Source organism: Asterias amurensis, chromosome 6 (genome assembly GCF_032118995.1).
Source record: "Asterias amurensis chromosome 6, ASM3211899v1".
NCBI lineage: Eukaryota > Metazoa > Echinodermata > Asteroidea > Forcipulatida > Asteriidae > Asterias > Asterias amurensis.
In genome coordinates this window covers 3,968,385-3,983,803 of record NC_092653.1, presented here as the reverse complement: position 1 = coordinate 3,983,803, position 15,419 = coordinate 3,968,385, and the positions used below count along the sequence as shown (strand labels likewise).

General features: G+C 37.6%; 3 protein-coding genes across 3 annotated transcripts in view; 2 read left to right on the top strand and 1 right to left on the bottom strand.

The window, feature by feature from the left end:
* The window catches only part of LOC139937998 (selenoprotein H-like), a 57,557-nt gene that overhangs the window by 33,587 nt on the left and 8,551 nt on the right, over nucleotides 1–15,419 (top strand). The gene's annotated exons all lie outside the window — the stretch shown is intronic.
* Nucleotides 5,637–6,617, bottom strand: LOC139938076 (ficolin-3-like). The gene has a single exon (XM_071933455.1). The coding sequence runs from the start codon at nucleotides 6,615–6,617 to the stop codon at nucleotides 5,637–5,639; it is 981 nt and encodes a 326-aa protein (XP_071789556.1).
* On the top strand, nucleotides 13,521–14,558 carry LOC139938075 (ficolin-3-like). Its single transcript, XM_071933453.1, has one exon. The coding sequence runs from the start codon at nucleotides 13,521–13,523 to the stop codon at nucleotides 14,556–14,558; it is 1,038 nt and encodes a 345-aa protein (XP_071789554.1).

The following is a 15,419-nucleotide window of genomic DNA, read 5'->3' as shown; positions in this document are numbered from 1 at the left end:
GCAGGATATGAAAAATATGGTACATTTGTAATTGCCTGCCAAGTGAATATCATTCTTTTGGGGTGTAGTTTGTTTTGTATCAAGAAGCTTTCATTAAGTTGTTCCTTTTCTTCCTGAGCAGCTACATTGTCTCGCAACATTTTAGTCCTTTAGCTACACAGAGTTTATTTATTTGTTTCCCTTAAATCTAAGCTCTTACATTTTAAAGGAACACGTTGCCTTGGATCGGATGAGTTGGTCTATAAAAAGCGTTTATAACCGTTTGTTATCAAAGGCATATGGTTGGAAAGATGTTTTAAAAGTAGAATACAATGATCCACACAAATATGCCTCGCAATTGCATGGTTTTAATTTTACTTTGGGAACTAAGACGGTCGGCCATTTGTGGGAGACAAACAATAATTGACTCCCATAAATGGCCGACTGAGTTAGTCGAAGAGGTAAAAGGAAAACCGTGCAGTTTCGAGGCGTGTTTGTGTGGATCATTGTATTCTACTTTTACAACATCTTTCCAACCATATGCATTTTATAACAAACAGTTACAAACGCTTTTTATAAACAAACTCGACCGATCCAAGGCAATGTGTTTCTTTAAGTGGCAACACCACTGACTTCATTTCGATGCTTGAAGGGGCCTATACTTAATACCACACCATCCAAGGTATTTAAAACAACATAGAAATCTGTGCATTTCCCAATAGTTTGAACATTGAAGTGATTGTCTTCTGCACAACTCAACTCATAAAACTCCAAGAAGGGTAGTTGTGACAGGTTTGGTGAGAGTTGTTGATGAGAGCATTAATCGTATTGAGTCATGTGTTTCTGAAATTCTTAATGATCACAAAACAGAATTTCTTATACTCGGTTCACGGCAACAACTTTCTAAAATTACTATTCCCCGCATTAATATTGGTGACTCCGAAGTCAATGCTGTTACAAAAGCTCGCAATCTTGGTGCTATATTCGACTCTTCCATGACACTTGTTTCACATATTTCTAGTATTTCACGCTCTACAACATTTCATATCCGTAATATAGGCAAAGTAAGGAAATATTTGACACAAAATGCAACTGAGCAGATAGTCCACTCTGTTGTAGTTTCTAGACTGGATATGTGCAATTCACTTCTATATGGCCTTCCTTGTACTCAAATTGAGCGTCTTTAGCGTATTCAAAACTATGCTGCTCGTGTTATTACCTTAACTAAAAAGTCCTGCCATATAACCCCGATTTTAAAAGAATTACACTGGTTATCGGTAAGCAGTAGGATTAAGTATAAACTTTTGCTTTTCGTGTATAAATCGCTCACCAACAATGCCCCTGCATATATTGATGATCTTCTCAGCTCATACAATCCTCATCGAAAACTCAGGTCTTATAATTCTAGCCTCCTTATTGAGCCCATTTCCAAACATTCATGGGGAGACCGATCTTTTTCACATGCTGCCCCTCGTCTATGGAACAAACTGCCTGCACTAGTAAAATCATCCGTTTCTTTGACCCAAGTTAAAAAACAACTGAAAACACTTTTCAAACAGGCATTTGATTCAATGGTTTAATTATTGTTATTTGTGTTACCTTTAAGGATGTTTTTTCTTAAATATTGCATTTGTATTATTGTATTCTATGCCACATGTTCTAGATTTCTCTCAACTTAGGTTTACATTTTAATTTTTTTTGTTGTTATTGTATATTAATTTAATGCTATTGTTTGTATTTTAGCGCCATTAGCCCTTCTGTGGATTTGTGCGCTTTATAAGTTTTCATTATTATTATTATTATCATTATCATTATCATTATCATTATCATTATCATTATCATTATCATTATCATTATCAATATCATTATCATTATCATTATCATTATCATTATCATTATCATTATCATTATCATTATCATTATCATTATCATTGTCATTATATTATCATTATCATTATCATTATCATTATCATTATCATTATCATTATCATTATCATTATCATTATCATTATCATTATCATTATCAATATCATTATCATTATCATTATCATTATCATTATCATTATCATTATCATTATCATTATCATTATCATTATCATTATCATTATCATTATCATTATCATTATCATTATCATTATCATTATCATTATCATTATCATTATCATTATCATTATCATTATCATTATCATTATCATTATCATTATCATTATTATTATTATTATTATTATTATTATTATTATTTCTAAAGAGTTATAACCAACTTTAATATAAGAAGTTAGATATTTGTTTGTTATTGTAAAGGTTTGCGATAACACCATGTTTACGGCAAACATTTACTATGTGTTGTTGTGTTTTAATTGCATGTGTAAAACAACTCATGTGTAAAACAACTCATCAAACTCCAAAAAGGGTGGTTGTGACAGTTTACATTCTAAAAAGTTAAAATTAAACTTAAATTTTCAATATAGGAAAATAGTTGTTATTTTTTTTATAGTTAAGGCTTGCAACACCCCGCAAACCTTGATCCTATTTCCACCATGCAAAGTTTCAAATCCTACTTATTTTGTTGTTTAACTAAGCTTCCTAATCTTTTTTATTCATTGCTCTTTTGTGTAAATTAGTTACTAGGTTGAGAGGCACATTTTCATAGAACATGTTTTAAGAGTTCTGAATGAAATCACCTGACTAAACCAATGTATACCATCCGCGTTACCAGATTCATATGGACTAGCGGGATGCCGCGCTTTGCGCGGCACCCCGCTAGGCTATAAAAATCCTTTACACAAATATTTCGAAATGTGGGTGAGGGTGTTATACGCCTCTCTCAATATTTATGCATGGCGTCATAATTCTAACCCAAAATGAAGCTATTTCGCACGTCCACCACTACTTGCAGTGGCTGTACCCACCTCGTTTTGGGTTAGACAACGTACCTTATGCATCTAGAAACTATAAGGCTCCTCCGTGATCCTTATAGGGGTCTAATATGTTGGGCCTCCCTAACGTTACACGTTTTTCAAATCAGTTTTTTGATAGGTGAAACTGACCGTTAGCCAGCAATAACTAAAGTTTCTTTTGTACTACACTACCAAAACTTTCTCCACACACTCAATATACATTCATAATGCTTGCATATCCTTTTTAAAAAACATCGTCAAAAATGACATTTTTACGTCCCACGATACATAGCGTTGCTACAGCACTATAAGTAAAGCGAGTTTTTGGAACATGCTGTGTGCCACAAATCTAATTTATCTACTGTTTTTTTTTTCGGGGGGGGGGGCGGGGGTGGTAAGAGCGTAGGCCTCTTTTTAGTTTATTCTCATCTGAATTGGTCTTGTAAACTTTCTGGTCAATAGGCTGCATGTATAACGGGAGCACTTAACGTGAACGTCAAAAAAGTGTTTTGCAGGCAGAGATGCCAAGTCCAGAGGCTAGCTATGTGTGAGATTTTTCAAAGCTCAACCCCCATCCCCCCGGAAAAAAATTGCCAGTTTAAGAAGGCCTTTTTAAATCGCCGCCCAACTTTTTTTTTTTTTTTTTTTTTTTTTTTTTTATAAATAAATAAAACAATGTGAAATTTAATGGTGGACAAAAAGTGTTTCAAAAGGCATCAAAAGCCTCCTCAGAATAATTAAAACTCACTTGAGGTACACAGGAGATGTTGATGGTTAATGTGGAGGTTCGATTGTGTCAGATTATATCCTTCCAAACTTGAAAAAAAAATAGACTAAAAATGATGTCCAATATCAATCGCTCACTTCTTCTGCCTGTTGTGTCTTCGCTAGTGGAGCGCATTTCAACGAATTTGCTAAAAGAATCGGAACAAACTTGTGCGCAATAAGCGTTTTGTGCTCTGCCGAGTTTGAGCTGAACCTACTGGATGAGCAAAAGCGTGCGCAATCTGCAAATTTGCGCTCTGGTTTGTACAAATTTTGTACAAAAAATTTCGTTAATTTTTTTCCCGATCTCGCCCCAATAATGGTTGATGTGCGTGTGAGCGTGAGACAGAGCCCAAATGCGTGAGTCTCACGCCTAATGCGTGAGACTTGGCAGGTCTGGTTTTGTTTTATTGTCACTTCGGGCTTATTGCATCTCGCGAAATTTGAACGACAAACGACACAATTTCTGACCGCGTTCATGTTCACGCTGCTCTAGGAACAAACCTCCATACATCCCATATCTCTGGAACCCTATATCGTACAAACTAAATAAAAACGATAAACTCGTCCCCACTCCTTAATTTTCTCTAACTTATTTCACTTTCAGAAAGCATGTCAAGTCATGTTTAGGGTTTGTTACGTCCAGTTTGGGTCAATAGACAAACTCCTAAAAATGTACCCCATTCAGCCGCACGAGGTCTCTTTTGTTAATATTATCTCCATCAGTAACCAACCCGACGGGCCGATGGCTAAATTAATCTTCATAATGGATTTGGCAAAATGTACATTCTGAGACCTGACCGATACACTGCTCTAACCAATTTTGTGAATGGACTTATTCAAAAGGAAACTTAATGTCGTTTTGCTTAACAACTTTGACCAAATGCAAAGCAAAGTTCTTTTTTTACAGCTTCAAAACAGCCTTTGTCGTGTGTGTATAAGTTTCACCATAGAGTAAGGAATGGTTTCACAATTCTACCGCCATGGTTAAACTCTGAAACTGCAACATTATACCTCCATGAACAGACCGTATTCTAAAACGGTATTCATGTACCCATTTGAGTTTACTGGCAAAAGGTCCAAGGTCGCCACCCACTGTCAACCTAAAGTGGTCCCACGGCGACCTTCTTCACCAAGCAACAGGTGGCCTGTCTCAAACCAGACAACACACCACTCACAATACACTGACCAGAATGGCACTTTGTGTAAGGCCCCCCCCCCCACCCCCAAAATGTTATTAATTGTAAAGTTCCCTTAGACACCTTCCAACCTATAGCCGGCCCTACCCAATGTTTCCAAATTATTAAGCTTCCGTTTGATCCCATCCTTGTTCATCATGATAATTCTCATGCCGTTTGGAAGTGAATGCTTTTTTATAAATATTCTCCATTTAATCTTTTCAACAAATGAGTCACCCGCAGAAGGATTTCTAGGAAGTCTGATAACAACGTCGACCAGTGGTTGACACATGGTCACCTGCGAAACATCAATCTACGGTACTTAATCCATTCAATGCAAATTCGGTCAAATTCGTGAGATTGGTTTCGGATTTGTCCTGGCACCCAGCCTCTTCGACCCTTTCGACCCTGCGCGGCAATGAATGGACCAATCCGGAGAACCATGCTTAGTACAACACGAAAGTAACCTGACCAAAAAGGGCGGATCGAATGGCGGGTGGGCGTTCAAGGGGCAATGAATGAACCAATCCGGAGCACCATCTGCGAAACACTGTCCAATGAGTCGCCTGTCAGAAAGATTTCTAGGAAGTCTGGTAACAACATCGACCAGTGGTTGACGCACGGTCGCCGCCCAAACTTCCTCCAATCACATGACTTGTAAGTGCGAGTTTGGATCCGGGTTTTGCAGACTTGCAACCCGACGTCTGAAACCACACAAACGTATTGAATTCCACACAAACAACCGTGTTGGATTCCACAAGGATGCCATACCACTGGACCTTCTAATTTTCAATCCAAGATGGCGCAGGTTACGCTTTTAATAGTATAGATAATACTTACCATTTAAATTAGAATCATAACCACCTTCATACCACCATGCTCCTTTGTACTCTACAGCACAGTTACTGTTGCCCCTTAGATCATTATCCTTGTCCTTGGTGGTGAACATCATTCCATTGTGGTATTTAAGTCTATCTACAGCTGTGCTGCTCGCCTTGTATGAGCCAATCTCAAGTTGATAGTTGTCCCCACCAATCTTGAAGTGTCCATATTCAGCAAAGGATTCTTCTCCATCCCATCTGACCATCTCAATCTTCAGCTTCCATGGTCCTGCAGACTCAGTCAGGGTACGTAGGTTCTTGTTTCCGAGCCAGAATTCACCAGACAAGCATCCAAATCCAACCTGGTAGTCAGTCCAGTTACGATAGAAATCAACACTGCCATCTTGACGCCTCTGAATGACCATCCAACCCTGACCATCAGTGTCCATGTCACAGTATACTTGAAGGGTGTTGTTGAATCCAGCAGGGAATATTGTGTAGATACCACTCACATTATGACCTGCCACAAGAAGCTCCTGGCAACTGCTGTTTTGAGGCCCAGAGGAGATGGTTGTATCAGGCTGTGTAGGGAGTGCTTGGTCAGGTAGAGAGAAGTGAGGTGTTTCTACATCAGCATCAAAGTACACACTACCATAGTATGTAATGAAGTCATCAGGATACTGAGCCCTGGTAGCATTGTTCAGCTCACACAGATGATTGTCAATGTTGTAATTGACTGAGTGGCACTGAGGATCAGCATGGCAGTAACTCACACAGAGGACATGAGAATGAGTTACTTTCGCTTGATATGAAAGTTGCAGTAATTTTCTATTTTCTGCAGATAGAAACTCTCTCATATTTGTCTTACATGCAGTTGCATCAGAAGCTGATGTTTGATTGATGTTTAAAATGATCAGTGTAAGAGTGGTAACTGCATGTAGCATCAGGAATTGTGCTTGAGAAGCTTTGCAAGCCATCATACATTGCATGTAGATTTAGTCTTGGCAAATATGGATATCTTTCAGACCAATATCTCAAAATTGGAAAGCTGAATCTTCACAAACTGTCTCCTGACGGAGACAAGAGCAAGCTATAGTCGAAGCGTTGAGACAAATTAAAGAACTTACTCTGTGATAGTGAAGTTAATAATGATCCACTAAGAGCTAGAGGAGTAGTACCGTCCGATTGTTTACCTTCAGCCCAGGTAGTAGTTTAAAAGCAGGACAGTTCTTTTCAGAACTGAGAAGTCTCAAACAATCTATTCTGAATTTATAGCAAGACAGTTCTCCAAAGAACAAAATCTACCTGGGAAGTAGATACACGTGTTACCGCAAACCAAAATGACACCTCACCGAGCTAAGTCTCAAATCCCATGTATTTATATATGGCATGGAGACTCTCGTGGGGTGCTGGTTGGTTATTCCTGGTCACATGTTATAAGGACGCCAGCCCAAATGATACGATTGGTTGCCTGTTTGTATTGTCTTCACTGTTGTGCGCGCAATCAATCAATAACTGTGAATAGCTCAACTTTGATTAAAAAGTGACTATTGAAACTACCAGGGAGCAGCCTTAATTAAAATTGTGGTGTGGAACAATGACAAATTTTGTTTTAAATGTACAAGGGCACTCCTATTGTGAAGATAACCTGGTTTCATTCATGGCAAGTATTGGTATAATTAAATCACCCATCAGCAGCTCCTTTCGTAAAAATACCATCACTTGACAACTTCAAGAGGGAACTTGCTTACATAGACGTACATTTGGTTTAATTTAAATACAAGTATTTAATTCCTTCATTTTCACTTTGTATTGCTTTTTGTGTAGACAGCTGATCAGTGTTCTGGAGAAGTCGGGCATTAGATAGATAGATAGATAAAATGGTTTATTAAAAAACTGTCCTCGCAGCACAAAGGCTGAATCATAACAATTTTACATAAATTTAAAATTTGAAATTAAATAGAAGGCAAATTGGTAATAAAAAAATAAACAAAAAAAATATATAAAAAATACGTGAAATAGTTAAGCCACTCCCCTAAATGTACACATTGAAAATTGCACATTGAAATTGCATTATAAATCCATATTATTATTATTAAAAAAGTTCTGTTTAAATGACTGTCATAAGGAGCTTAAGATTTTCTATAAATCTTTGGATTTTGTATAAATACAAATTTTTTAAAATCAAATTGTTCTCAAATGTATGACCAGGCACAACATGAGACATGTTGGGAAGGTGTGGGTAATGGCAGGGCTTGAATCTAGGAGTAAAATCCACGAGACTGTAAAATAGTTACGAGACCAGATTCAAACTAGGAAAACAGTATTGCTGACCCAGCTTAAAGGGAAGGTACACGTTTGGTAATTGTCAAAGACCAGTCTCTTCGTTTGGTGTATCCCATCATAAGCATAAAATAACAACCATGTGAAAGTTTGGACTCAAATGGTCTTCGAAGTTGCGAGAAAATGATGAATGGTTAACCAACACCCTTGATGGACGAATTGGTGTGCTTTCAGATAGGAACAAATCACTTCTAGCTAGAAGTCTTTTATTATTTAGTGAGAAATTACCTCTCTCTCAAAAACTATGTTACTTCAGAGGGAGTCGTTTCCCACAATGTTTTATACTATCAACAGCTCTCCAATGCTCGTTACCAAGTCAGTTTTTAAGTTAATATTTGTTTTTAGTACAAACGTGTACCTTCCCTTTAAAAGGCATCTAAAGCACTATGGGAAGAACATGTACACAGTTCTCACTTGTCATAAAGTGGTTCAAATGAAGTAAAGTCAATACAATTTAAAGGTAACTCAGTGGTTGGTGCAGGCACATATGATTCCCCATACACCACTGGCAGAATTTTCTTTACTTCCGACCACCACACATTTTCATTTTATTGTTCAAATATTGTAATGTTAATTTGCAATTTCCCTTTAAAGGCAGTGGACACTATTGGTAATTACTCAAAATAATTATTATCATAAAACTTTTCTTGATTACAAGTAATGGGGAGAGGTTGATAGTATACAAATATTGAGTGGCTCAGAGTGGAATGGGAGGAATATTATCGCAAGGTAAAATTTGGACTGTTTCATTTCACGAGGCGAAGCCAAGTGAAATGGAAGAGTCCAAATTTTACCGAGCAATAATATTCCTTCCATTCCACAAATTAAAGCCACTCAATATTTGTTTTATATAACTTACATATAGATCCTTGTCATTTGTGGATTTTAAAAGTATAACATTATGAATCACACAAGTTACTGACAACCAAAAATCATATAGCGCCGCATTGCGGCAACAATGCACAAATCGGATCACGACCTTTTGCACAGGTGCTCCTTTGTTTTAGCAGCGGCGCGGCGGCACACTGTACTGCTCAAAGACATTGGGAACAAGGATGATCCTAACTGTTGAATGGGAATTGCTATTCCCCATGGGCGAATAGGTCTTTTTGATCGCCGGTGCGGATGGGAGTAATAGTGAATGTCACGTGAAGTAAGTTCCACCAATCAAATGACAAGGATCTGTATGTCAGTTATATAATATAAAACATTGTGAGGAACAGCCCCCTCTGAAGTGACGTAGGTTTCAATTCGAGACCTCAGGTTTAGAATTTGAGGTCTCGAAATCAAGCATCTGAAAGCACACAACTTCGTGTGACCATGGTGCGACAAGGGTGTTTTTTCTTTCATTAATATATCGCAACTTCGACGACCGATTGAGCTCAAATTTTCACAGGTTTGTAATTTTATGCATATGTTAAGATACACCAACTGTGAAGACTAGTCTTTGACAATTACCAATAGTGTTCAGTGTCTTTAAAGGAATTTGAATATAAAAACCAGTAAAAGAAAATGGTATCCAAAGCCATAAATTTTGAACGCTTCTTTGGTTTGAGGCTATGTTTATGATCTGTGGAAAACATTTTTCTGTCAATAAATAAATCCTTGGCAGAACCCTGGTAGTTTATCAGACCCAAAGTCAACATTTGATCACAATTTGTTTTTGTTAAGATATTACACAGCAAGGTGTTGCCATTCACTTGTTTAAACACAAGACAGATGGACTTGTCAGTTTACTTGCCCGACCCTAAAATCACTGGACTTGGGCCTCTGGTCCAGTGTAAAATTTGAACCCTGAATGGTCAGTGTTCTTCCCCTTAGCAATGGTCCAATGGCCAAATGCCAGTTAAAACACCTAAAGAAAAGTCAAAATTCCCTCCCGAGTAGTCGGACGGGCTAGTTCAGTGTTAGAAAGCATCCATATTTCATTTGAAACAATAACTGGTGAAAAAGCTGATGAATTAGTGAAATGACAAGTTAATTGGTCCTGCTAGCAAATTAATAAAAAAAATAATAAAAAAAATAAGGAAAACCCTGGCAGTAATTCTTTTCTTATTTTAAAAGGTTTTTCAAGTTTAGTTTGATTTCCATGAGGTTTTAAGCTTTATCCAAAACCTGTATCAACATACTACAGTTAAAAATGTGCTCTGCATGAGTTTTTTTAATTGAAAAGGCTGTGTGTATAGAAACAGTTATTTTGGTGCCTTTTTGATGGGAATATGGTCAAGGATAGAATGCATTGCGGTAAGACTACATGTACATGTAAGAGCAACACATTGTACCTGTGCATCAATAGTAAGGGAATATTCGCTTAGCACAGTTTAACAACACTGTTAACCATAAGTAAAGCAAAATGCACACAAGTCACTGGCTATAGACCAATGGAAGTGTAATGGCCGAGCGGTTAAGAGCACCGAATTCAAAACTCTGGTGTTTCTGATCAGCAGAGCTTGGGTTCGAGTCTCAGTTGTGACACTTACGTCCTTAAAAGCAAGACATTGGGATTGGACGTATAATAATAATAACTGTATTTATAACGCGCCTTTTGCCAAAGGATACAAAGCGCCAGGTATTGTCTTGCTTAAGGACACAAGTGTCACGGCTGGGGAATCGAACCCACACTCTGCTGATCAGAAACACCAGAGTTTGAATTCGGTGCTCTTAACCGCTCGGCCACGACACTCCCATTGGTCCTGTGTGTTTTTGAATGCACATAATTGTTTTCCCTGGTGTTTCTGGTTTGATTATATGGCCCCTTGTAAAGCGTGTTATGTCAAAGGAGTACCGTTAGGTCTCATCATTCAAACATAGTCCCAATATGTACATTTCAGAAAATTACTGTATGTTAAAGTGCCTTGCGTGTCACTCGATGACGGATATGCGCGCTAAATAAGAATTTGTCAACTTTTGCGAAGTCTTTTTGGTCCAGCTGTGAACCAGTGATTCTAATTTAATCCAAACACTTCACCTTATCAAGCAAAACTAGGTTTTCTATGCAGAGAGCATACAATTAAGAAATATTTTTTATGATTCTCCACCGTGTGAGACACACAAATCAAAACTCGTTATTGGTGGTATGCATATTGCTCTGAACTGCATTTTTTTGTGTCAAAATACACAAATCAGTAATTTATATTTGTTGAAATATCTTAGATGTAGGTTGTGTACAGATTATTATGAAGTATGAGAATACTTCAAGGTAATGGATTTTTTTTTTGCTGACAAGACAGTTGCTGGCAGCGTATAAGCACTTTATGTAATCCACCTTTTTATCATAAACTGACAAACCTGTAGAAGATTGAGATCGATCGGCCATCTGGGTCACGAGAAAAACTGTAAACCTGATAACATATTTTGCATGACATCATTTAAGAAAAATGAATAGAATGCTCAACACTGAGCTATAAACTCCAAGTGGGAAATAGTTTTTTTTATTTCTCATCAAAAATGACATTTCAGAGTCAGACAGAAATATTTTCTACTATCATCATCATTAGACCGTGTAAGTTTTTTGTAAATCTGTGATCTTCTCAATTTTTGTTTTTTTACCAATGCTGTAATTGCCTTTAAAATATTGCCAAAATTAATCCTTGTTCAATATGCTCCAAAAACCTCAAGTCAATCCTTACAGAGTCCTTGGATACTTAATTGCCTGCCATGTGTGGAGAAGCTACACTCACTTCAAAATCAATTACTTCTTTAAAGAATATCGGCTTTAATTAGTTGCCTGCTCAGACTAGATTCGTGTTTTAAGGTCGGTTTAGACTACCTCTCTTTCTTTGGTTCGTAATTCATATTGGATTTTACTTCTTTGAAGCTTATTGACTATAGATTAAAGTCACACCCATCTTATAAACCATGGCTGGATTCATAGATGTTTAGATTAAAGGCACTGGTCACTATTAACTATACAAAATAATTGTCAGAATAAAAACTAACTCAGTAAAGGGCTATGGAGAGCTCTTGATAGAATAAACCATTGTGAAGTAATGTAGTTTTTGAGAAAGAAGTTATTTCTCACTAAAATATTTAAATTAAGAATGTGAGACCTCAGCTGAGCTATTAAAGTCAAGGCATCTGAAAGCACACAACTTGTGCGACAAGGGTGTTTTTTCTTCTGTTATTCTCTGGCAACTTCCGACAACCAATTGAATCAACATTTTCACAGGTTTGTTATTTTATGTGTATATGTTGACATACACCAAGTGAGAATACTGGTCTTTGAAACTTAACAAAGGTGTCCAGTGCCTTTAAGGTAAGCTTTCAGTGGTTCTTTTGAATGTACAATCCAATTTAGTGATTTGATTGCAACTTCTCTATAGCTTTGGTCGCTACTGAGGCTAAAAACTACGCAGCCTTTGGAAATTGTTTGCTGCCATATTGTGCAGGGCTACATTTGACTTAAAGTCACTGAAAACTTCAATAAAGCATATCGGCTATAGTTATCTACTCCCACTAGATTTGTGTTTTAAGGTCAATTTCATTTTTTTTTTTTTTACAATCTTATCTGTGATTTGATTCCATCTTGTGTGTCTCTGCTGGCTTTGCTGGCTATTGACGTCAATAACAACACAGTCCTTGGAAACTTAATTGGTTGCCATACGTGAGGCCTAACTGGCTTCAAATTCAATGAGGACACTTAATACTTTAAAGCGTATCAGCTTTAATTAGTTACCACGTCAGATTGGGTGCGTGTTTTGTGGTCAGTTTTGAACTTGTACTTCATCATTATCATCATCAGTTTAGCATCATGCATTTCTTCACCGGCTGCCTGACTGGTGAGAAGCTTTCTAGACTGATCTTGAGCTGCTACTTCTGCCTCCTCCCCAGACCAACCAGTGCCTAGTCTGCAAAGGTCCCTCTGGATTACATTTTCCATGTTGTCTTAGGGCCACCTGGTCTGCGTTTCCCCTGGGTTGGTGACCAGTTTGAGAGTTGCTTAGAGATCTGATTAGTTCCCATTCGTTGGAGGTGACCAAACCATTGCAAATCACTTGTATTTGGGCGATACAATCCTGTACCGATAGAGACAACTACAGATGGACAGATACATGTAGCCACAACACTTCAACAGATGTAGATATGGCCTAAAAGTTAAAGTATTTCTCTGCTTACCAACTGCAATACAGTGATTCTAAACATGTTTACATTGATAACTCAGCAGGATCCGACAATAATCTAAGGGTGCTTGATTGGTTAGATCAGACACAAAAGTGCTATAATCATAAACACAACTTAGAGAACTGAAAGTGTTGAAGACAAGACAACTGGAACTCAATTGGTGCTAGACATAGTGCAAGTACAAACTGGGCTGCTGCTGATAGGCTTGATGCAACTCCTCCCCTGAAGGCCTCTAATGTTGGGGCAGCAAACACCACAACTGGGAGCGACCTCCAAAGTTTGAAAGTTGTGGGAAAAAAGGGACTTCCATATAGCTGGGTGCAGCTAGTTTGACAGTTTACAAGCGTGGTACAATCTGTTGTTGGAGGGTATTATATTATCTCCACACTGTAGTCTGAGAGTAAGTTTGTCTCACCATGGAGTACTTCTTATTACTGTTATTGCAGCTTACAATTGCAGTTTGTGTAACTTCCTCTTGTCAGTCATTTAAACATTCTCAGCTGATGAGTGAGTTTCTATCTGCAGAAAATAGAAAATTACTTCAACTTTCATATCAAGTGAAAGTAACTCGTTCTCATGTCCTCTGTGTGAGTTACTGCCATGCTGATCCTCAGTGTCACTCAGTCAATTACAACATAGAAGATCATCTGTGTGAGCTCAACAATGGTACCAGGGCTCAGTATCCTGATGACTTCATTACACACTATGGTAGTGTGTACTTTGATGCTGATGTAGAAACACCTCACTTCTCTCTACCTGACCAAGCACTCCCTACACAGCCTGATACAACCATCTCCTCTGGGCCTCAATACAGCAGTTGCCAGGAGCTTCTTGAGGCAGGTCATAATGCGAGTGGTATCTACACAATATTCCCTGCTGGATTCAACAACGCCCTTCAAGTCTACTGTGACATGAACACTGATGGTCAGGGCTGGATGGTCATTCAGAGGCGTCAAGATGGCAGTGTCGATTTCTATCGTAACTGGACTGACTATCAGGTTGGCTTTGGTGACAAATCTGGTGAATTCTGGCTTGGAAATGAGAACCTACGTACCCTGACTGAGTCTGCAGGACCATGGAAGCTGAAGATTGAGATGGTCAGATGGGATGGAGAAGAATCCTTTGCTGAATATGGACACTTCAAGATTGGTGGGGACAACTATCAACTTGAGATTGGCTCATACAAGGCGAACAGCACAGCAGGAGATGGACTTGAATTCCACAATGGAATGATGTTCACCACCAAGGACAAGGATAATGATCTAAGGGGCAACAGTAACTGTGCTGTACAGTACAAAGGAGCATGGTGGTATAAGTATTGTTTTAATTCTAATTTAAATGGCATGTATTATCCATATGAATCTGGTAACGGGGATGGTATACATTGGTTTAGTCAGGTGATGGTACGCAAAACTCTCAAAACATGTTCTATGAAAATGTGCCTCTCAACCTAGTAACTAATTTACACAATAGAGCAATGAATAAAAAAGATTAGGAAGCTTAGTTAAACAACAAAATAAGTAGGATTTGAAACTTTGCATGGTGGAAATAGGATCAAGGTTTGCGGCGTGTTGCAAACCTTAACTATACAAAAAAAATAACAACAACTATTTTCCTATATTGAAAATTTAAGTTTATTTTAACTTTTTAGAATGTAAACTGTCACAACCACCCTTTTTGGAGTTTGATGAGTTGTTTTACACATGAGTTGTTTTACACATGCAATTAAAACACAACAACACATAGTAAATGTTTGCCGTAAACATGGTGTTATCGCGAACCTTTACTATAAAAAAATATCTAATTTCTTATATTGAAGTTGGTTATAACTCTTTAGAAATAATTTAATAATGAAAACTTATAAAGCGCACAAATCCACAGAAGTGCTCATGGCGCTAAAATACAAACAATAGCATTAAATTAATATACAATAACAACAACAAAAATTAAAATGTAAACCTAAGTTGAGAGAAATCTAGAACATGTGGTATAGAATACAATAATACAAATGCAATATTTAAGAAAAAACATCCTAAAAGGTAACAAAAATAACCATAATTAAACCATTGAATCAAATGCCTGTTTGAAAAGATGTGTTTCAAGTTGTTTTTTAAATTGGGTCAAAGAAACGGATGATTTTACTAGTGCAGGCAGTTTGTTCCATAGACGAGGGGCAGCATGTGAAAAAGATCGGTCTCCCCATGAATGTTTGGAAATGGGCTTAATAAGGAGGCTAGAATTATAAGACATGAGTTTTCGAGGAGGATTGTATGAGCTGAGAAGATCATCAATATATGCAGGGGCACTGTTGGTGA

Bases quoted from the DNA above. Each gene is read 5' to 3' on its own strand.
- LOC139938076 (XM_071933455.1), bottom strand. From the start codon at position 6,617: ATGGCTTGCAAAGCTTCTCAAGCACAATTCCTGATGCTACATGCAGTT.
- LOC139938075 (XM_071933453.1), top strand. From the start codon at position 13,521: ATGGAGTACTTCTTATTACTGTTATTGCAGCTTACAATTGCAGTTTGT.